Below are 24209 nucleotides of genomic sequence, written 5' to 3'. Positions count from 1 at the left end.
AAGATGGGTGGGCGAAACTGGGTGCTGTCCAATGTAACTTGACCTTCAAAAAGTGCTACTTAGTAGCCTAATTTGAATAAATTAATTTTGATTTTTGATTTAGATGATAAAACTACTAAGCCAAACTAGATGAAATTTTGAAACCAAATGACAGCTAATTCACGCAAAATAAAAACAAAAATCAACAAAATCCATTCATACGCTAAAAAAAATTAAAAATAAAAAACATGAAAAACGCAAAATCCTGACGAATTGACAACCTCCATCTTTTTAAAGTCGGTTGTTTAATGCTTAATTCAAGTGTCACTTAATCACATTCGACATTTGTTTAAAAGAAGTTTATAGGTAAGGAGGTCGTACGCCGTAACAATTATCACCTGAGCACGCAACCGGTGTCAATGTTTTCTTACGTTGGCTAAATTGACATGAGAATAGTGAACTTTCGCTCTTGTTATATTGGTACCTATTTAAAACGTACTTTATAATTTTGTATCGTGTTGCCATACTCGTGAAGTCTAATAAAGATAATCGAAGGGGAATTTAGTAATCAATTTTATAATGACGTCTACACAATATTATTTTTTTAAAACTATATTACACTAATGTAGATAAACTAAATACTAGATAAACTATATGAAGATATTATTTACAAAGCGTCAAAGCCCGCAAAATCCCAAGTCGTTTTTGAATTATTCTGGGACGTAATGAGTCCTAAAACCAGGTTTCATCTGTTTGTCAGCAGGATGCATCTGGCGAACTTTTGCAGCAAGGCAATGAAAACAAAATCGAAGTTAACTAACCTTTACAATTTTAACCGTAATAACTATCGCTTAACCTCATTTTGTCATAGTAACTACAAAAGTACATTATCTGTTTAAATCAACCATCTAGCTGTCATAGTTCATGAGATACAGCCCAGTAACAAACGAACACACAACTGTTTTAACCCTTTAGTATGCAACCCGAAAAAAAAGCACCAAAAAACCTAATTTCTTCTTATATTCAGGTAAAACAAAGTCCATATGTTAAACAGGTTTTAACGCAGACAAAATCATCTGTGAATATAACGTTTGTTACATAACCTCTCTCTGTAAAGTCGGTCAAGACGCAGTAACGGTAGTCCATGTTACAGTCACTTGTTATTTGTTAAATTAATAGCTTATTGTTGTATAGTATTAAATAGTTAGGCAATAATATTGTTATTGAAAAAGAGGTTTTAAGATGGGGATGAAAAGAAATGGCGATATGTAAAGAAAGAGAGGGGAAATGGAATAGGAATCATCAAGTTTGACGTGGGGTGTAGATCGAATTAGGGTTAATAGTATAATTTCACCGTCATCAGCGTAGCCTTGTCCCAACTATGTTGGGGTCGGCTTCCAGTCTAACCGGATTCAGCTAAGTACCAGTGTTTTACAAGGACCGACTGCCTATCTGACCTCCTTAACCCAGTTACCTGGGCAACACGATACCCCTTAGTTAGACTGGTTGTCAGACTTTCTAGCTTCTGACTACACGTAACGACTTTTAAAGATGTATGAATAACAGCCGGGACCCACAATTTAACCTGCCTTCCGAAAAAAACTCGTTATGATATAGACTGTCACCCATCCACGGTCCGACCGTGTCGAGCATAGTTTAACCTGTGATCGATCAACTTGTGCAGTTATAGCTACCTCAGCTTTAATTGTCACACAAGTTTTTTTTTTTTCTCTAGCCCACTGTGTCCCACTGCTGGGCAAAGGCCTCAACCAAATCCTTCCACGACTCTCTATTCTGGGCCGCATGGAACCAGCCTGCGCGGTAAGCGTTAAGGTCGTCTCGCCACCGCTTCCTAGGTCGCCCACGACGACGCCGTCCATCCGTTGGCTCCCATAGTGTGGTGACTTTGGCCCAACGATTGCTTTCCATGCGGCTAACATGACCCGCCCAATCCCATTTTAGCCTCGCAGCCTTTTTGCCGACGTCTATAATCCCAGTTTTGGAACGCAGCGTGGTGTTCGGAATTCGGTCTTGTAACAAGTATCTTATATTATTTTTGCCTAACTTACTGACTAAATAGATTTTGTTTATATTCCAGTCAATTCATTTTGACACCTTGACTTAACTTTTTTTATCGTATACTTTACCTCTTGCCCTTTTGACATTCAATATTAAAATGAAACAAGTTAGCAACGCCACTTGCCAACATTTGATGACAGAAAATAGCAATATCATCGTCTTTTAGCGATATCTAAAAATAGGTGATTAAAATATACATATGAAGCTGGTTTTCAAGGTCATTTTTGTTAAATATTAAATATTTATCTAATTTGATTTTTTACCAGTTTTGTGATGAAGGAAACTTCCACACAATGATGTTTTAGTCTTCCATACCCTATTTCTAAGACTCTACTGTCTGTTCGTCTCTCACCAGGCTGCATCTTAAAAACCGTGATAGCTAGAAAGTTGCAATTTTCATAGAAGATGCTGGTCTGTGGATACTAAAGTTCTGAGACTCGGTGTATTTCTGCATGCGACTTGAATGTTTGTGAAGGCCCCGGCCCCCGGGACACAAGCATTAAATTCCTAAATGCGGGGGTCATTTAGCCTGGCAGTTTTACTCTGACATCAAAACATGACAGCAAAAAGTTCCGATTACTTAAGCATTAATAACTCTTTAACTACAACGCAATGTATTTAGAAGGGCTTAAATTGTCAGTATATGTGAGAACCGCAAAATATTACAGTAATTCACACTAAGATAACTCCGCCATGTATGGTTAATTGCAGGCAAATGACTTGACGACTCCGTGGGAAGAATCATTGTGTAAACTCTGCCCTTTGAGAGACTATTCTGATAGACTGAATACTTACTGCGTTTTTAGGATTCTGTATCTAAGGGGTAAAAACGACATCCAAGCCTCAAAGAGTCAGCAAGCTGAATGTGAGCAGAGCTGATGCTGGACAAGTGGGATTGTCCGAAATCCGAGTGGTTGAGGTCACAACGCCAAACCCACTGTACGCGACGTGTCTTGGCTTGGATTTAGCGTGTAAGACAATCATTTGTGTGATCTCTATGAATGCTTGTCCTGAGTCTGGGTGTCTTTGTTCACTTGATTTGTATGCTTGTAAAACCCCCGAAACACAGGATTGAATTGTATAATGCGGGAGTCGTTTATAAAACGAAGGGTGATAGAAAAAAACATGGGTGGGGTTTAGTCGCTGATAACCTCATACTGGGTTGAGCAGAAGAGCTGCTTGAACCAAAGGAGGAGGAGTGATTTCATGATTTCCTGTCCTAGAAAATAGGGCTAAAAACGGAACCTAAATACTAAGGCTCTGCTGTCTATCTAACGGTCAGTAACTAGGCTGTATTTCATGAGTCAATAGCTAGATATTTTCTCAAATGATGTATTTCTGTTGCTGCTTTGACAAAATATCAAAATGCAGGAGAAACAACGTTTGATACGATCATGACGGTGAAAGGTGACCATTTTCTTCTTAATTGTTTTCCTTTATTTCTACGGAACTGTACGTGTCGCGAGGCCGATTCGCACTTGACCGGTTTTTAATGACTTAGTACTAGGTAAATTGCGTTCTCTTGAGTACTTTTTTGTTTGAGCTAATGTTTGTGGGATGACTTTAAGGTCATAAGTTGGAAACGTATTAAAAGATATGATTGTCATTTGTAAACTTCGCGTCTGTACATGCTTATTTGCAAATCTTGAAAATAAGAGAGATAATTAAATAGTAGTAATTTACACCGGTCTGCGGTGTTAATGATTTTCCTATTGCAAGTTGAAATCGCGAAACTGAAGGTCCTCTACAAATCCTTAAATAAATAGTACCCCACAAATTGATTGTATAGAACTATAAAAATGAGTTGTAGTTTGTAGTTGCAGACATTCATTATAATGTTAAATGCTAATGTAATATTTTATTTTGAAAAGAGTAACTTATGGAGTTTCTTTCCGGTTCTTCTCCATATGACACTTTGGAACCGTGCAACTAGAGTCAGTAATGTAACGTTTTAAAAGTGCCTGAGAAACGGCCTATTTGAAATAAAAACTTTTTGATTTTGATTTTAATATTTTAGATGCTTTAAAGTGATGCGTATGTTGGACCCAATAGGCACCTAGGGGTTAAAAAGCCATATTGATACTTGCCTGCGTTGGGATCGAACCTGCATCTCATATGTACATACAAATCAATACAAAAAACCACAACGTCATTGCACCATTTTTTTTTAATAACATAATTTTAAAATCTATTAATAAACTAATTAACGATTCCAACAGCCCTGCTGTCTCCCCAAAGAATAGCGTTATATTATATAAATAATTTCCATACAATTGAATCATATATAATTTCAAACCACGTAACATTACCGTTACTGACGGACAGACAAACTGACCTACATTTTATGTTTTAATATTATTATTAGAGAAATTTGAAGAAGATGTAATAGGAACGTAAGAAATAATTAATGTTACAATGAGATTAAGATTCTGAGTGAAAAATGTTTTATTTATAAGGTTAATTATTATGATGTAATAATTGTAAAAAGAATTACGGTTATTTTTAGTGAATGTTTCAATTCATGATAATTATATTCTTTCACCCTGACTGTAGTTGGAATGCTTTGCAAAGCAACGTTAACGTATATTATTAAATGATGTAACGGTTTACTCACGCGTATTTATCGGGGTAGCCCGACTCGCGATCCCGCCGCGTCTGCTCATGATTAAGGACTCCGGTTGGGTCCGAAACTAGTCGGGCTACCCCAATAAATACGCGTGAGTAAACCGTTACATCATTTAATAATGAATGAGTCTCGCGATAGTTATTATAAAGTTAACGTATATTGTTTAACAAGAAAAACACAACTTTAAATAGAAACGACTGAGCCAATCTTGATGAAAATTTTATGGGACCAAATGACTTATGAACGTTATCGGTTAATCCTGTCCGAAGGTATCCCAATTCCGCTTTTCACAATGAATGAATGGAAACTGTATTAAAATGACAATATTCTTATTTCCCTAAGCATTTTTTTATGGAAAATTTGGAATTTTTCATTATATTGACAGTGTGTGTTCTGCCCCGTACTGAATTTCTCATTATTGTGTTGACACAGAAAAATACGAATATTCAAAGTATCAAATTTCGACGGAGTTCGACTCGCACTTGACGGTTACTCTTATGACCAAGTAATTAGTTTTCCAGCTGACTCTGGATTCAAACCTAAGACCTCGAACACAGCAATCAGTGCAATCACAACCACCAAACCTCAGTTGCTACGCTACACAGCGACAATGCAAGCTACACCAGCTCCAATACGAAGGTCGCACGTACCGGGTGCGCACGCGCATACCTCGCCACGCTCCGCCGCCCCCCCACTTTCTCCACATTATTGTTTTAAGTAAACCTTATGTAACTATAATACATGCTAATTTATATATTGCGCAATTTCGAGGAAATGTTTCGTGTATTATGCATGTACATAATTTGATTGCATGGTTAAGCCGACTGAGGTTAGGCTTGGATTTTGATGGGTGGTTTTTTTTTTGGATATTTGACGTGTTTTGTGTTAGCGTCTTGTTTAGAAGATGCTTGGTGACATTGAAAGTATTATTAAGATGTATGGTTGTTGATATTTAACGCATAAATTATTGAACCGATTGAGATGAATCTTTAACTAAGTATAGGTGTTAAAATTGAGAAAATTTATAACGTAATGCAAATTTTATACTAGCAAATACGACGACAAAAGCTAGCAAAATCTATTTAACATGTAAAAACCGCTGCGCAACGGATAATATTTGCAACTAAGTACAAAATAAAACAATACAAAAATTTCAATCTCGGACTGGACTCCAGCTAAGTGCATTGAACCACAAGTCGCAGGTTCGCATCCCAACTGAAGATATCTTTTTCCATTTTTTTTGTTTTGTATAAGTTGAAAATATCTCGAGTATTCTCATGTACAAGTTGCTTGTATACAACCAGTTGTACATTGTTTTAGAGGAAACTTAAAGGCAAAGAATATAAAATACTAGCTTTTCGCCCGCGGCTTCGCTCGCGTCGAGGTCGGTTATATCTCGTTTCCAAGAGATCTCTTCAAAAGTCCGGGATAAAAACTATCCTATGTTCTTTCTCAAGGTCAACTTTATCTCTGTACCAAATTTCATTAAAATCTGTTCAGTTGTTTAGACGTGAAAGCGTAACAGAAAGACAGAGTTACTTTCGCATTTATAATATTAGTAGGGATATACTTATAGGTAAAAGTCTACAAGGACGTGTGCAAGGTGAACGCCCTGTATTGCATTCTCTGTGCGATTGTAATTATGTACTGTATCTGTAATAAGAGTACTAGTAAGTGACGTCATATGTTTGTAAGTACTATGGCCGCGCTGAGTTGATGATTCTGACGAAGTTGTCAAATTATTTTACGTAGTTTAATAAATAAATAAAATAAATAAATGCGGACAACATCACATACATTGTTCTGAACCCAAAGTAAGTTGCTAAAGCACTTGTGTTATGGAATTCAGATACAACGAAGGTACCACCAACACCCAGACCCGAGACAATGTAGAAATGTTAATTTTTACATTGACCCGACCAGGGATCGAACCCGGGACCTCAGAGCTAGCGACACCTTGAAACCGGTGCGTACGCCACTCGACCACGGAGGTCGTCTAATTGTAGTAGTATTTAAATTGTATATTTTTCCTATGTGAATAAAGAAAATAACTGTTTAGTCATGAAATTAAATAAAATCATTTATTCTGCAAAGAGGATATTTCACGTTTACATGTCTTTTTTTAAGAACGCTGGAGCCGACATTTCCTATCTGACTACCCTGAGAAGAAATGTCGAAACATCTTAGGGGTCACAGAGTCTCACTCTAAAAAAAATGGTTTTTGTTTTACGAAAATCGCACTTTACATATTTGCCATTAACTTTTGTTAATTACATCTGTCAACCTTAGTTAAAGCTACAGATATGCTTTGCGAATGTTTTAATGCTAAATTAAAAATTAAATTACAGCAATGCTTGATGCAAATCAATTACTTAAAAATGATGACGTCTTGTTAAAATGTAAACATACATGTATTTATTTTTAAATAAACAATGATAGGAAGTGAGTACCGTATCGTTATATCAGGCCCATTGTCTGTTATAGTGATGTAAAGGTATCGATAGATTTTATGTCGATAATTATTACTTGAAATTGTCAAATATGTGTCGGTGGAACCACAACAGTTACGCTTTGCTTCAAGTATTATTAAATGCATATCCATATATGATGACATACCTAGTGAAAAAAATGTTTTAATTATTGCACAAGGAATGACAAGGATATAGGTATTATACTATATATTATTAATTCTTTCCGTACTAAGAAGGTTAACTACTTCCACTATTGATACTTAAATACTTTACTCTCTGATATTGACAGCGTCCTTAACTCAAAGGCATAAGGTTCATTTTTGCATCTCATTCATCTTAAACAGTATTTTGTTGTATGGTCGGTTACAAAAATATCTAAATCCATCCATTATTCAAAGAATGAGACGTATTCATAATTGTTTAAAGTACATATATATCGGGATCGTGTCGGGACCCTAATTTTACGTGCCTTCCGAAACATGGATTACATAACACATGGTCACAAATCGACCGACCTTATTAAGTACAACCTGTCAACCTACAATCTATAAATAAACTCGTGCATTTAGCCACGAGTTCATACACTTTGACATTGCGGCTAAACAGTTATTTTTATGCCTATAATAATGACATTAGCATGACCTTAAAACCAACCATTACTAGTTTAAATGAAATCCTGGTTCCAAGGCATTTTAACAGTAAAAATGTGCATGATACTTGAATGTTTGTGACCCCACGACACAAGGATTAAATTCCATAGTGATGTACTCGTATAAAAAAACGTTTGGTACTTAAACTGTCTACTGGCTGACTTGTGCTGTTGACTGCACATTATGTACGTAGTAATGTCGCTTTGGCCTTGGGGTACGAGGCAGAGTTTACACAAATACTATTGACTTTTGTATTAATAGTATGTTGTACAAATTTACAAATTGTTTACGTGAATAAACTTGTACGATTCAAGGAGATTTTCTTGATATTACGAAAAAAATATTACGTTTTTTTTAAATAGAACCAAAAGTTATCTTAAGTATTTTAATATTATTTATTAATAATATAAATAAATAATTGCTGACAACATCACATACATTATCCTGAACCCAAAGTAAGTTGCTAAAGCACTTGTGTTATGGAATTCAGATACAACGAAGGTACCACAAACACCCTAACACGAGACAATGTAGAAATGTGAATTTTTACATTGACCCGACCGGGGATCGAACCAGGGACCTCAGAGCTAGCGACACCTTGTAACCGGTGCGTACGCCACTCGACCACGGATTTATTGATTTTCTAGTCTTTTTCTGGGTGCTCTACACTGTACTTTAAAAATGTAATAGTGTGTGTTTGTTTGTTGTGTTATTTATGAAATAGATGCAACAGGTTCGTGAATATAAGAACAGAATACAGACAAACAAACAAAAGAATCATCTTAGGTATATATAATATTAGTGTGTTGTGTGTTTATAATATGGCTGTATAAAATGCAAAAAATTTCGAAACCATCTTCAAAAAACTAGGCTGTGCTGTCAATGGTCTATAAAAATAGATAAAATTTAATATTTCTTAATTATTTCCCAACAACTCAAAGCAGGAATTAAACCAAATTAAATAGGCAATTAAGTTTCTAAATGTAAAACTATACAATAGTGTGAATTTAACCGAAACTGTTTAATAGTTTTTGAGATTGCGTGCAAAAGAATAAATTATGAAAAATACAATTTTATGTGTTTTTATTTTGTATTAATTTGGGTCATGGTGGGGTTGGCAAGGTTAATGACAGTATTTAATTATGTTATTACAGAGCATTGTCATATGGTGTGTGATTTTTCAAAACTTTCGAAGATTTTCAGTTACTAAGACATAGTATTAGATACCTTATGCCCACTTCCTATTTATTGACGTCCATTTTTTTTTAAATATCTCTTTCATCAACCATAAAATTCTCTACCCTTTCAAAAGTTTAGTATCATATATTTTAGAGTATAATAAATAAAATATTTTACATGACATCTCAATGGCATTTTGACCCAAAAATTACTAATTAAAACACAAGGAAAAAATGTTTTTCTAAACAAAACCATTCAATTAAATTTCACGAATAAAAATCAAAGCTTTTACAGAACTTAACACACATTCAATTTAAAAAATCATCGATATCAATTAATTTAATTTATCGATACCGTCACATCACTAGTCACAGACAAAGCAAGGTCTTTCAACAAACATTTCACTTCTACGTATGGCGTAAAGGGATTATTTACTAACTTATAAGGTTGAGACAAGTTACCTAGTAGGTATGTCTCAGACTCGTCTCAAGTTTAAAATAATCTTAAATTCGAGATTCATTTTAATGGCCGATCAATTTTCAAGAGAAACGTAGAATTATTTTCACCATTGGTAATATACATTGGAATTGAAAAAGAATATTCAGGTTAAGACCAAAATGAAAATATTGACTTATCAAATACAGATACAATAATAATAAAAAAACCCAAGTTTAGATAAAAAAAAAACTGAAATTCTGCAAGTCATAATAAATAAACTCTTTTATGAACATTAAAAACGAGTAGGCTTGCTAGATAACGCTAGATACACGGTTAAAAGCTGTTGAAATGTATGCTTAAGAGTTCATCTTACAAATACCGCTGTATAGAAAGTTCTAGGTTGATTTAAGATATTTTTTTATTAATTGTTTATTTCTTTTGTCTCCAGGTTTAAACAAAATGAAACGTTCCCGGCACAGATGGGTCGGCCTCAGCATATTTTGTAAGTATACACCATCTATTTTTATTTAAAACGACCCTTGAGTTGAGAATTTAATCCTTGTGTCGCGGCGGGCTTTACAAACATACAAGTCACATGCACAAAGACGCCCAGACTCAGAACAAGCATTCGTGGATCACACAAATATGCTTGTTCTACGCGGGTTTCAAACCTGCGACACGTAGCGCTCAGTAGGTTTGGTGTGGTGACCTCAACCGTCCGTGCAGTGCTATTATTAAGAGATGTTGATGGTTTACAAGGCCCCCGAATACTCCTCCTCAAGAAATTAAGACCTTATTCGCAAGCAGTTGCAGTAGTTTTCAATTTTGTTGATAGTTCCTTTTTTATTATACCCGAAATATCTGTCACTAGCTGTTGCCCGCGACTTCGTCCCCGTGGGTAGAAGATATAAGATATGATTTATACCTGCCCTGTTTTTTTCACATTTTCCATTGTATCTTAGCTCCTATTAGTCGCAGCGTGATGGTTTATAGCCTAAAGCCTTCCTCGATGAATGGTGTATTCAACACAAAAATAATTTTTCAATTTGGACCGGTAGTTCCTGAGATTAGCGCGTTTGTCAAACAAACAAACAAACTCTTCAGCTTTATATATTAGTATATAGATTTGGTCTCATAAAATTGCATCGAGTTTACATTATTAGTTTTTATTTGAAGTAGGTTGCACGTTTTTGTTGCTAAAATAATAATATGAAAATGCGTTATCTATGCCAACGTACACCTGCCTACTATAAATACAGATATAAAAATTAAAAACCAACTTTACGACTTACGAGTCATTTATATTTAAAAAGTCCTTGACAGGACTCGAACGCGGGAGCACAGCAAAGGTGACTAGCTCAAGGTTACAGCATCTCAACTAAGACGGGTTTTAACATCTTTATTTAGATAAAACTAGTTTAGTTCTCAGATTTGTCTATTTAGGTTAGGGAAAAAATTAAGAAGTTGTTTTTTTTCTTATAGATAATGCAACAATAAGACAAAATACTAGTAGCGAATTTAGTTTTTTTCTTTAAAAAAATAAGGCTTCGTAAAAATTGATCAAGAGAAAGAAAAAAAATTACACCCATCAATTTTGTGACCGTAACAAACTATTGCTTAACCTCGACTCTTATATGTCGATTTAGCGGCAGCAAAAATACAACTCATTATTAGCCTAGCCTTTTCCCAACTATGTTGGGGTCGGCTACCAGTCCAACCGGTTTCAGCTAAGTACCAGTGTTTTACAAGGAGCGACTGCCTATCTGACCTCCTTAACCCAGTTACCTGGGCAACACGATACCCCTTGGTTAGACTGGCTGTCAGACTTTTTTTCAAGCTTCTGACTACCTGTAACGACTGTCAAAGATGTAGGAATAACAGCCGGGACCCACAATTTAACGTGCATGGAGGAAGTCGTTATGACAAAGATGGTCACCCATCTACAGACCAACCGCGTCAAGCATAGCTTAACCTGTGATTGTATCACTTATGCAGTTTCAGATCCAACACAACAGGATATCAATATTAATGTCAAATGTAAAATTTAAATATTTTTTCCAAGGTCGCTAGTAAGGAAGCATTGGACAATCTAATTTTGTATTAAACCTTGGAAAGATCTAGAAGTCTAGAAGCAATTGTTTTAATAAATCTTAGAGGCTGATTAGCTTATGGAAAATTTATCAGTTGAATCTATATGACCAGATGTGTCTATAAGAAATTAAGTTATAGCAAAATTGCACGGATAGCCAAGTGATTGAGGTCACCACGCCAAATCCAATGAGCGCGACGTAACGCAAGTTCGATCCTCGTAGTACAAACATTTGTGTGATGCACGATTGCTTGTAAAGAGTATCAGTGTCTTTGAGCATGTGACTTGAATGTTTGTGAAACCCTCGCCACATTATATTAAATTCTTTAATGTGAATCGTTTTTAAAAGGACAGAAATATGACTACCAGTAACGACTGTCAAAGATCTATAAAAATAGTCTGGACCCAGAAGAGAAAAAAAATCATTATGATATATATGGTCACCCATCTACCGAACGAATGTTTCCAGCATAGACCATGAACCTGTATTCGATCAACTGATGCATTTGTAGGTTAGCCACGAGCTCTACCATTAAATAGTTCCCCTAATTTAACTAAAAATAATAAATATTAATACCACTTATGGTTATTGCCACATTAGTATCAAAAAGTCAAGGATGTATGCAACAGATGACGAAATACCTCAAATGTCAAGATTTGCATTACATAGCCATGTTTACGTAAATATATGACCTGTCACAGACATGTTGACTAGGCAGTGAAAGGAGAACTTAGCATGCAGGTTTTATTACAAACCTATCCTTAGGAATATTCCAGTGACCTAGAAGATACAGACAGACTGACATGCAGACGTTATAGGAGGTTTATCGGAAATGAGGAACTGGTTTCCACCGGGAGATGTTTAAATTTTAATGAATCAGTCTCACGATAGGTTACTACACAAAAACTTACTATTGAAATCGAAGAATCTTAGGACTTATTTCATTTATATAATGCTAACCTTCACCGAGGTCGTCCGTGGCAACGGTGGCAATGATCTTGTCAAATTGCAAAAGATAGGGAGGTTTGGATAAGGAAGGGTTTTTGCCCAGTAGTGAGATCTAAAACAGACTCTATAAAAAAGGTACCCGTGGTTCTTGGCAACGGGGACTAGCTCAGTTGTCTTCGTCACCTGTAGTATAACAGTCTTCTTTTGTCTAACACTTGCTAAAGAGGGATGTGGAAAATATTTTCTTTCTCCTATTTATTACTTGTGATTACTTTCGATTTCCGTTCCGAGGATGTAATGTTGTTTTGTATGTGATACTACACCTCTTAATTGGCTAAACCCATTTCGATTCGCATACATTCCAGGAACACGAGTCTCCATTTGCCTTTTGTATGTAATAAATATTAAAGACATTATCCTTCGGTAATTCCTTGTTAGTCTTGTTTTTTCTCCGAAATCTCGTTTTAAAGTCACGCGATTTAAAACGAATGATGACCAACTTTGAAGTTGTGTATTGACAACTTATGGTAATGAATTAACGAGAAATTCTGTATTTATCTTTGGCAATACTTTATGGTAAGCATGTGATATTTTAAGGCTGACGTTGCCATGGTTACCGGTTTGTTAGCCTGCCTTGTAATATTAATGCGTGTGTCAGTATTTTCTTTTCGTTTGGAAGCTTTGACGCCTAAAACACTTAACCGATTTCGATGATTCTTTTACAAATTAAAGCTAAATAATAATAAGAAGCGTAAAATTTATATTAACAATATTTTAACGTGAATGGAAAAATATGTCAAAATCAAATCGAAAACAGTACTAAACTACTTATTTTGCGAGCTAGTTCTAAAAATTGCACCCTCAATGTAGACGATTTTTGCAAAAATCTTGAGAAAATTATGAAAAAATTCCATTTTCATAAACTTTTAATCTCTTTATCTCAAAAACTTCTTTTCCCGTACCTTCCAATAACAAGCTAAATAATAATCTTCTTTCCCATTCTAGGTATCTTCTTAACTCTCCTGGCGACAGAACTGCCGACCACATCAGCACTGAAGGCGACATCTCTTATCTTCTCGAAGACATCTACAACCACAGCGGCTCCAGAACAAGAGGCTGCAGAAGATGGAACAGAGGTGAGGAGAACCCGAACCCGAAGATTGTGGGTTCGATTCCCATCCAGGACAAATGTTTGCGCTATGAGCACGATCATTGGTTCTGTGTTGGGTGTTATTTATCTATATTATGAAAAGAAATCCAAAAGAGAAACAAAAATAATTAAAAAGAAGGTTGTCTTTGTCGCATAAAAGTGACTGGACAAGAGTTATTTTTTGTTTCTCTTTGTTATGACTCTCCAAATTTAAGGTTATACACAACAACACCTTTGTTTTGTGAACTATACAAAATGCCAGAATCATGAGAACATCTTCTATGATACAATCAATTATAGACCATAGCATTTAGAACATTAAATTTGATTTTCTTTAAACCTATAATTTGCTTATAACCTATCACGCTATTAAATAATTTCAACTGTTTATTTCATAATAATTGTGAAGTTTCAAGTCTAAGAAGTTAAAACAATGATGGGCCACAATGTTGAATCGTATTCGCGTAGTCACGAATAGAAAACTTCAATAATATTGGAATGTCATTCCTTTTTCGACAAGTGACGTGACTTTGACTTGCCAATTTCATACATTTAAGGGATTTAATCGACGCGGTTTTAAAAGAGCATTTTGAAATGTAGATACTCAATACTCAATATTTTATTGCACTCCATATGTTCAACAGATGTTACATAATATAAGTATAGTACACTATGCACCCTGTCAGGGCACGGCAATGTAGAAGAGAGGAGGATGCTAACTTTATATAGATTATGTATCACAGATTTTTTTTTATTTATTAAGTGGTTGTTTTATTATATTTATTTTGTAATTTATAGCCTCTGATTATTTGCTATCAGATTCTTTAAAAATACTTCTCATGTTTCACATTCAAGTCCAATGCACAATGACACCCAGACTCGGGACAAGCGATCGTGAATTAAACGCGTGAATTAAACACAAGCATTTATGTAATCCACGAATGCTTGTCCTGAGTCTAGGTGTCTTTGTGCATGTGACTTGAATGTTTGTGAAAATCTTCGGTACATAGGAATAAATTCTATAGTTTAGGGAGTTACTTTTTATTCAATAAACAATAAATCATTGTTATCGTATGATGACGAAATAAATGAGATATGTGATCTAATAGTAATTGATTTGTTACACAATGTAGTGACACAAACAATAATAATGTAACGTAATAGTAGATTACATGTGCTATTTCCTTTAAAGATGATGTTGTAATAGTTATAGAAGCCAAGAATTGTTTGTAAAAATCTCAGTGTTCAAAAGAATATTTTTTAGAAAAAGCTCTGGAACTTCTATTTCAGATGGCTTTCCAAAAAGGTTAATAACATTAACCTTTATATTTTATGCTGGTGTAAACTAAATTTAACGTAATATATAGTTAAAAACGAATCATCATCAACATCCTAGCCTTTTCCCAGCTATGTTGGGGTCGGCTTCCAATCTAAGCGGATGCAGCTAAGTACCAGTGTTTTACAAGGAGCGATTGCCTATCTGACCTCCTCAACCCAGTTACCTGGGCAACACAATACCCCTTAGTTAGACTGGTAGTCAGACTTTTCCAGCTTCTGACTACCTGTAACGACTGTCAATGATGTAGGAATAACAACAGGGACCCACAACTTAACGTGGTTTCTGAAACGGACATAGGATCTTGTTCTGACATAGATTGCCACCCATCCACGGGCTAACCGTGTCAAGCGTCGCCCGCCTGTTATCGATCAATTTGTGCAGTTATAGCTTAGCTATGAGCTCCTCAGTCCCAAAATAATCAAATTGTGATAAACCTTTGATAGGTCTTGGTCTAGGTCTCTTTAGAATATTTCAAATTCTCAACAAAGTACCAGAAATTTTCAGCCTAATAATCAATTTCCTCCTTCCATTACAGATTGAAACTACAGCAGAAGGCGGAGAAGCTCAACCCTCAAATACCACCAGCAAAATCACTGGCATCCCTCAAATAGACTACCTGCTGGACCCCAACCTGCCCCGGGAGCTCAACGGGTACAACCTCTCTGAATACCCGTTTTACGAAGCGGTCCCGAAACCGGAGACGATCGACTTCAAGTGTGATGGGTTGCACGATGGATTCTACGCGTCTGTGCCTCATAAGTGTCAGGTGAGTTATGACATTGGAAGAGATTTTCGTATGATTAAGGTATAATTAAAAGGAGTAAGTTCTAATTTCGTTCTAGTTTCGTTTTTCAAGCGATTTAAAACAAAAGAGGTTCTCTTTTATTTCTTTGTACCCTCGGATTGAATAAACCGATTTTGTAGATTTTTTTTTCATTTTACGTGCAATGTCTATCGATTGGTCCCATACAAATTTCCTCACGTTTGGCTCAGGAGTTTTTATTTGAAGACAGCTGTATTTTATTGTTGTTAAAATAATATAGACTGCATATCTTTCATTTGGCTTCATAGGATATTAAATTATATTTGACATGTATATGAAGATTTTTGTCTGAAACATTTTTATTATTCGATAAGCAGCTGAATACAAATTAAATTAAACATTTTATGTTCTACATGGTTTTCAAACATTTTGAAAAAGAAAAAAATCATTTTATTGGCCTAGCCTTTTCCCGACTATGTTGGGGTCGGCTACCAGTCCAACCGGTTTCAGCAAGTACCAGTATTTTACAAGGAGCGACTGCCTATCTGACCTCCTTAACCCAGTTACCTGGGCAACAAGATACCCCTTGGTTAGACTGGCTGTCAGACTTTTTCAAGCTTCTGACTACCTTTAACGACTGTCAAAGATGTAGGAATAACAGCCGTGACCCACAATTCAACGTGCCTTCCGAAACACGGAGGAACTCGTTATGACAAAGATAGTCACCCATCTAAGGACCAACCGCGTCAAGCATAGCTTAACCTGTGATCGAATCACTTATGCGGTTATAGCTTAGCCACGAGCACTGATGATGAGGTAAAATGATTTGCTCACTCAGCCATCTATTTTTATCACTTCGGTTTTGCTTGTGAATTCAAAAGAACATGTTAAATCATTAACAAATTCAGCAAAACAAATTTTCCTATTACGAAAGCTCCTTTTTGACATCGAGGAAAACAACAAAAACATTTGTTATTAATAAATCTTCCAAGAACCTCCTAATTTAAATACTGACACATTGAAAATGAGTCGAAATAGGTAGGACATGGTCATCGAAACTAATAAATTATAAAAGTCATAAAAATGATGGGTGGATTGCGAAATGATTTGAATGAATAGTAATAAGTTGAGGACGTGATTGATGCATTAAACCAAGACAGTTTTAGATTGTGTTAGAGACGGTCCGAAATAAATAAAGAATACGTTAGTTAGACGAAAAAAAAAATTAACCCTTTGAAAAAAAGGAAAACGGATATGACCAGCTATTTATTTTCGATTAGCTTGGAGTACCTCAGGAGCTCGTGGCTGTGTTATAACCGCATAAGTGATTCGATCACAGGTTAAGCTAAGCTTGACGCGGTTGGTCCGTAGATGGGTGACCATCTTTGTCATAGCGAGTTCCTCCGTGTTTCGGAAGGCACGTTAAATTGTGGGTCCCGGCTGTTATTCCTACATCTTTGACAGTCGTTGCAGGTAGTCAGAAGCTTGAAAAAGTCTGACAGCCAGTCTAACCAAGGGGTGTCGTGTTGCCCAGGTAAATGGGTTGAGGAGGTCAGATAGGCAGTTGCTCCTTGTAAAACGCAGGTACTCAGCTGAAACCGGTTGGACTGGTAGCCGACCCCAACATAGTTGGGGAAAGGCTAGGCCGATGATGATAGCTTGGAGTAATTCAATTCGGTTGTGCCCTATATTGGGAAAAAAACGTTTTCTTTCTTCATTATTTTAATGAAACAACTCAACACGAAATATACCTACATCAAAAAACATAATATAAAGTAGCCTAGTAATTTGTAGAATAAATAAATACATCGATTTTTATCACTGTTATTTTTGAAGACCACCAGGTATTGCGAGTTCATTGCAGATGTTTCTCATGGAACTCAATCCACTGTATTGCATAGGCCTCCCCATGAGATGCCACTGAGATCGATCTTCGTCACTTTTTCTCCGATTAATTACTTAAGAACCAATCTGCATAGCACATATTGTAGCCCAAGAGCCTGCTATCAAGACAGAAATTCTACCCGAAATAGTGATGCTTAACCAAATGTTATTTCCACCTCCAGGTATACCATCACTGCCTGTTCGGGACGCGATACGACTTCCTGTGCGCGAACTACACAGCCTTCGATCAGAAGACCTTCATCTGTCACTTCGTATCTGAAGTAGACTGCAAGAACTCTCCGAACTATTTCAACAGGTAATGTTATTGACTGCGCGGATACGAGTGGTTGAGATCACCACACCAAACCCATTCGATAGGACCCCGCGTAGGACAATCATTTGGGTGATCCACCAGTATGGGTGTCTTTGTGCATGTGATTTGTATATTTCTAAAAGCCCCAACACAAGGATTAAATTACTGCAGGAGTCATTTATAAAAAAAAAGAAAATCCTAGCATAATAAATCGTAGCCCATCATTAAGAAATGTTTGAGGAAATATGATGACTGTCCGCATAGCCGAGTGGTAGAGGTCACCTCGCCGACTACTGAGCGTGACGGGTCGTAGATTCGATCCCTATGTCTGTGAGGCCCAACTGAGGAACGTATGTAGACTGATATTGTAACCTTATTCCATAGAAGCTAATTCATACGTATCTTGTCACATACAATATAGTGACTACCAACATCCCAAAATACCCTTTTAGATTTCGAAACTTTATAATAATACGCGTAAATACTCATCATCATAATCCTAGCCGTTTCCCAATTATGTTGGGGTTGGCTTCCAGCCTAACCGGATTCATCTAAGTACCAGTGTTTTACAAGGAGCGACTGCCTATCTGACCTCCTCAACCCAGTTACCTGGGCAACACGATACCCCTTGGTTAGACTGGTTGTTACACTTTCCAGCTTCTGTCTGTCAACGTCTCGTTGTGGAGTATTAGTGCAGCTAATTCTCTATTCACTCTCGCAACTAAATTCAATATGATATAACTTATATCACAGAAAACCTCCTTTCCTCCATGAAGAAGTCAAACCAACTAAAATAGATTGTTCAAGTAAAGATCGACTTGTCAAATATATTCAATATTACGACCGTTTTACACAACACTCGCCTTGAATTGCCGTTAGAAAGGCATAACGTGACTTAAATATACAAATACCTGTATTGTAGAGTTGACGAAATGATTGTGACTTCTTTGTTTTATTTATTTTTGGTTTTTAAATGTTGTTTTTTGTTTTGTTGAAACAAAAACTTTGTTTGATAAAGGTTTACTCACGCATTTTTATCGGGATAGCCTGATTAGTTTCTGACCCAAACAGAGTCTCTTTCTCAGAGTGAAAAATAAATGATTATATTATGTATTCGACTCGCGAAAGCTGTTAACAAAAGCTGGAAGTTTGTTTCGATGGGCTCAAGTAGTTGATATACCTCAGATTGTTACATTAATTGTGACGTCATTGACAAGAAATTGTGGATCGGATACGCACACGCGATTGAATTTTTTTTTGTTGCATTTGTACGAGGTGGTATTTAATATTTATTATTATTCAATTTAATATTATTTACTAACTTTTTTTTCAATTACACTTGATTGTGTTGTTTATAAACCATCTATTGACAAAATCAAACATATTATAAAACTAGATGGTACAAAAACGTGACCCCATATTGCCTTAACTGACTTCCGTAGCATCATCATCACCTCCTACGCCTAAAGAACTTTCACTTCAAAACCGTACTCACCCCATAAATAATCCATTCCAGGAACGAGGCTCTCTACAAGGCCACCACCACGTCCACCGCAGCGCCACCACCGACGCAGCCGCCCACCACGACGACCACGCAGCGTCCAACGCGCCCGCCCCGCAGACGCCCCGCCTACAGATATGATTACGACGATGATGATTACTATTATTCAAGAGATGATTATGATTATGAAGACAGGTTAGTTGGAGATTACTTTTTAATTTATATTGATGATTTTATCGTCAGCATGAGGTATTCAATGTGAAATATGGGAGGCCTAAGCCAAAATGAGGAAGGAAAGTAGAGGTATATGTTTGGTGGCTAAATGAAAACTGTTTGTACAGTCAACAGCAAAAGTAAATGATCAAACTCAGAAATTCAATACCAATGAACAGTGATCGTGACTGAATTGCTTTTTTTGCGGTTGTACTGGGCTTTCTGCCGGAGCAGCACTAGTATTGATCTTACGATTTGTGCCAACTTCCATACTTCTACGATTGACAGTCAATAAGTCTATGAAAATCAGACTCATTACGTTAGTTATGCCATGGATGGCTTACAAGCACAAGCCCATGACGTCATAAATACTGATTAAGATAACATAGAAGTCTTGGATGATCATAAATTTTTAACATTTTTTTATAACTTTTACAGAAGAAGGCCAAGGCCTCGACCAGGTGGAAGACCAGGAAAGAAGAAGCGCCCAGCAGCAGACGACTATGAAGATGATAGGTAAAATACACGTTTATCACTTTTGGAAATAGGTTTAGTTGTAGTTTTGGTCATATTAGCATAGAACTGTTTAAAACCAGATTCTCTACAGCTAAGTTTGAGGAGCTTTTAGCAGGTAGATGATCATCTTAGTAAACTTAATGCAACCTTTCAATTTTCTAACGTTGAATCTGATAAAAAACAAAATTTTGTATGTATGCTATGTACGATACCTTGACTCAGTTGATTGTTTCAATTATTAAAACCACATATTGAATATTGTTTTAACCATTACAGATACGAACGTCGTCCTCGACCGAGAGACGAAGAAACATCAGAAGACTACGAAGAACGGCGACCTTACGACAGGAGACCAGGGAAACGACCATATGCCGATCGTAGACCATACGATGACGAAGACGAAGACCGCAGGCCAGGCTACAGAAACCGTAGACCCAGACCAAGGGATGAAGATGAGGAAGAATATAGACCGGACGAAGAAGAAAGGCCTAGACCAAGAGAACAGAAAGACAGACCAAAACGACCGAGAGACCAATATCGGCCTAGAGATGAGTATAGACCGAGAGATGAGGTTACCAGACCACGGGATGAAGTTAGGCCAAGAGACGAAGTCAGACCAAGAGACGAAGTCAGACCGAGGGATGAAGTGAGATCAAGGGATGAACCTAGACCGAGGGATGAAACCAGACCTCGTGACGCAATACGACCAAGGGATGAAATACGACCAAGAGATGAGATCCGACCGCGGGACGAAATAAGACCACGTGATGAAATCCGTCCCAGAGATGAAATTAGACCAAGAGATGAAATTAGACCCAGAGATGAAATTAGACCTAGGGATGAAATAAGACCCAGAGATGAAATTAGACCTAGAGATGAAATCAGACCAAGGGACGAAATCAGGCCACGTGATGAGGTCAGAAGTAGGGACGAACCTACACGAGAAAGACCTGACAGAGAACGTAGACCTTCTAGAGAAGAAGTTGATGCTCCTAAGCCAGTCAGGGCTAGAGAAGACAGGTTCTCTGAAGGTCGAAGGTATAGGGAGGATCGTCCATACAGAGCAAAAGATGACAGACCGAGACCAGTCGCTGATGATGACAGAGTTGAAGATAAAAGAGATCCACCGACAGCCCCTGAAAGTCCTACCACTCTTGTAAAACCTATCGGACATGGAATCTTCAGTAAACCAAGAATGCCGCCAAAGATCAAAAGGCCAGTCCCTAAGACTGAGAGGGAGAAGTATGGATACATTCCTGTAGTCACAACGAAAGCACCTCCGAAAGTAGACGACGATGAATACTACGACTATGAAGAGGATGAAACCAGTAAACCTTCGTCTTCTGGAAAAACCAGCAGCGTGCAAGAAAGACCAAAAGCTGAGATCGTTGAAAAAGTAAAATTCACGCCAACAAGGCCTCATTATCCAAGCAAAGCAAAGAAGACTAAATTACCAATAGATTATGAAGATGAGGATTATGAAGAACCGGTAAAAGCGGAGAAGTATACCAGTACACAGAGAGTGAGAGACGTGAGGGTTAAGCCTAAACCTGTAGATGATGATGATTATTACGATTATGAGGATACAAAAAGAGATACTGGCGTCGTCAGACCAGGAGAAGATATAACGAGCAAGATAAAAGACTTGCGACCAAATGTGAAGGTAGTTAAACGTCCTTTTTTACCCTCTAGGGGTGGAAGCCCGTACCTTCCCCGCGGACTACAGCCCGTGGCCGGAAGGGATGTCTCAGCACCACTAAATACCACCCCGAAACCTACCACCACTACTCCTAAACCCACCACGACCACAACCACTACGACCACTACTACTGCACCCCCTACGACCACAACACGAACCACCACCACCTTCGTCACCACCACCACCACCACCGAGAAACCCACAACCACAGTTACAACTGAAGCAACAACAGAAGTAAAAGATGAATACGAAGAAGAATATTATGACGAAGAAGATATAGATTACGATAAGAACAAGAAAGTAACAACAACAACTGTCGCAGCAACTGAACCAACAACTTTTAGAACAACAACTGCTGCACCAACCACGGAAGTACCAACAACACCGGAACAAAAAGCAAAGGACTTAGCATCGAAAGTTTACAAAGTCTATAATGACAATTACGAAGCCATCCGCGGTAAACTAGAATCAACGTTATCACCTGGTGATTATATTAAGCCGTATTTAGCCACAGCCACCCCACTAACTGACTTCAAACCATACAAGCCCATAGACACATACAAAAAAGAAGTCAAACCGAAACCTGAAATTTCAAAACCTTACACGGCAACCGGAAAACCGATCCTACCAGAAAGTTTAGCAATAAAACAAAACTTAGCTGACAGTATAGAAAATGATTATGATGTTAGAATCAATGAGGCCTTATCACCCAATTTGCCTGTTAGCCGAGTTCCATCAGGATTCGTTATACCTTCAGATAGAGATTACACATACTCCAGATTTAGAAATAACTTGCAGCCTCTAGAACCTCAATATGCTGCTTCAGATATTTCTAGTTTCCAAGTCAGGAAGAGGCCGGTGACCGGTGTTAGTATTAGGACTCCCAATTCTTATTATCTTCAACCACAAAGGTTGGTTTATGAAGACCCAGGGCAAAGGTTTCCAAGACAGCTCTTTTATAGGCCTGTAGACCTTTATTGAAATTATTTGATGTATGAAAACTTGTAGGGATACTGAATTTTTAATCGAAGGCAATTGGAGTTCTATTCTCGACTTGAATTCTATTTTTTTATAAAGTAATGCAATCTTCTCGATTCGGGCAATCCCGAGAAATAACTAGACGGAATCGTTGGTGATAAATTTAAAGTTTTCTACATTGATAATTTAGTTTTTAATCGAGATAATACCATACTTAAATAAATAGAAGGTATTTTTAATCTCATTAGTGCAATAAATTTGATGTAATGAGAAAGAATCCAATAATTTTGCTGCATCGATGAAAAGTACCCTACAGGTTTTCGTATAAAGAAGTACATTATTTTTTAAGTCAGTAATTTAAATTATGTAAAAAAAATACTAAATATTTCTCGATAAAGAACAATTGATAGAAAACTGCCAATTTTAATTTATAGAAATTAAAAAAATGTGTTTAAAATACTCTTAGTTACCTGTACTTTTAAGTAAAATTTAGAAAGAAGTTATGGTCGAGAAAATGAACTCTAATAATTTTGGTGAAATGGAATATTATAACAATTATGACCAAGATGACGCTGGTCGACTCACTCTAATGAATGAAATTATTAAAATAAGTTTGAGTCACGTGATTTATGTCAAAATAATAGTCATGTCCTTCCAATACATTTGTGAAGTGACATTGTTGATGTTTTTCTAACTTATACATGGCGAGTTATACGTCCATTTACATTGCCAAAAATGTTTTTTCGACTATAAATTGTTTTGAAAAAGATATTTGTACATTTTTATAAATATGAACAACATTTTTTTTATTTTGTACACATAGTTTTAAGAATACTTTTCTGTATTAAAAACTTTGTAAAATATTTTTTTCTTTTTATTCATTACTAGCTGTTGCCCGCGACTTCGTCCGCGTGGTTAGAAGATACATATAAGTTATGATTTATAACTACCCTGTTTTTTCCACATTTTCCATTGTATCTTCGCTCCTATTAGTCGCAGCGTGATGGTTTATAGCCTAAAACCTTCCTCGATGAATGATCTATTGAACGCAAAAATATTTTTTCAATTTGAACCAGTTCCTGAGATTAGCGCGTTCAAACAAACAAACAAACAAACTCTTCAACTTTATATATTAGTAAGTAACAATTCTGCAAGCTGATCTGATGCTGGAGCTAGAAGGTTATAAGGCCTGTTGGTCTAGTGGTTAGCCTGACTGCTATACCGGAGGTCGTGGGTTCGATTCCCGCCCAGGACAAATGTTGTGTGATGAGCATGATCGTTTGTTCTGGTGTCTGGGTATAATTTATATAATCTGTATGTATTTAGAAATATATAAGTAAGTTCATCAGTTGTCTGGTTACCATAACACAAGCTCTGCTTAGCTTGGGATCAG

General features: G+C 36.7%; 1 protein-coding gene across 3 annotated transcripts in view; it reads left to right on the top strand.

The window, feature by feature from the left end:
• The window catches only part of LOC113504117 (proteoglycan 4), a 56202-nt gene extending 32650 nt beyond the window's left edge, over positions 1–23552 (top strand). For all 3 annotated transcript variants that reach the window (XM_026886245.1, XM_026886244.1, XM_026886243.1), the window contains exons 3-9: positions 9871–9924; positions 13466–13596; positions 15485–15715; positions 17779–17912; positions 19426–19605; positions 20062–20139; positions 20416–23552. In XM_026886245.1, coding sequence (XP_026742046.1) covers positions 9882–9924; positions 13466–13596; positions 15485–15715; positions 17779–17912; positions 19426–19605; positions 20062–20139; positions 20416–22819 — 3201 coding nt within the window. In that variant the 5' untranslated portion in view covers positions 9871–9881 and the 3' untranslated portion in view covers positions 22820–23552. The remainder of the gene's footprint in view (positions 1–9870; positions 9925–13465; positions 13597–15484; positions 15716–17778; positions 17913–19425; positions 19606–20061; positions 20140–20415) is intronic.
• The last annotated feature ends 657 nt before the right edge of the window (positions 23553–24209 follow it).

This window comes from Trichoplusia ni, chromosome 21, assembly GCF_003590095.1.
Source record: "Trichoplusia ni isolate ovarian cell line Hi5 chromosome 21, tn1, whole genome shotgun sequence".
NCBI classification, from domain to species: Eukaryota; Metazoa; Arthropoda; class Insecta; order Lepidoptera; family Noctuidae; genus Trichoplusia; species Trichoplusia ni.
This window is presented reverse-complemented; position numbering and strand designations above follow the sequence as displayed.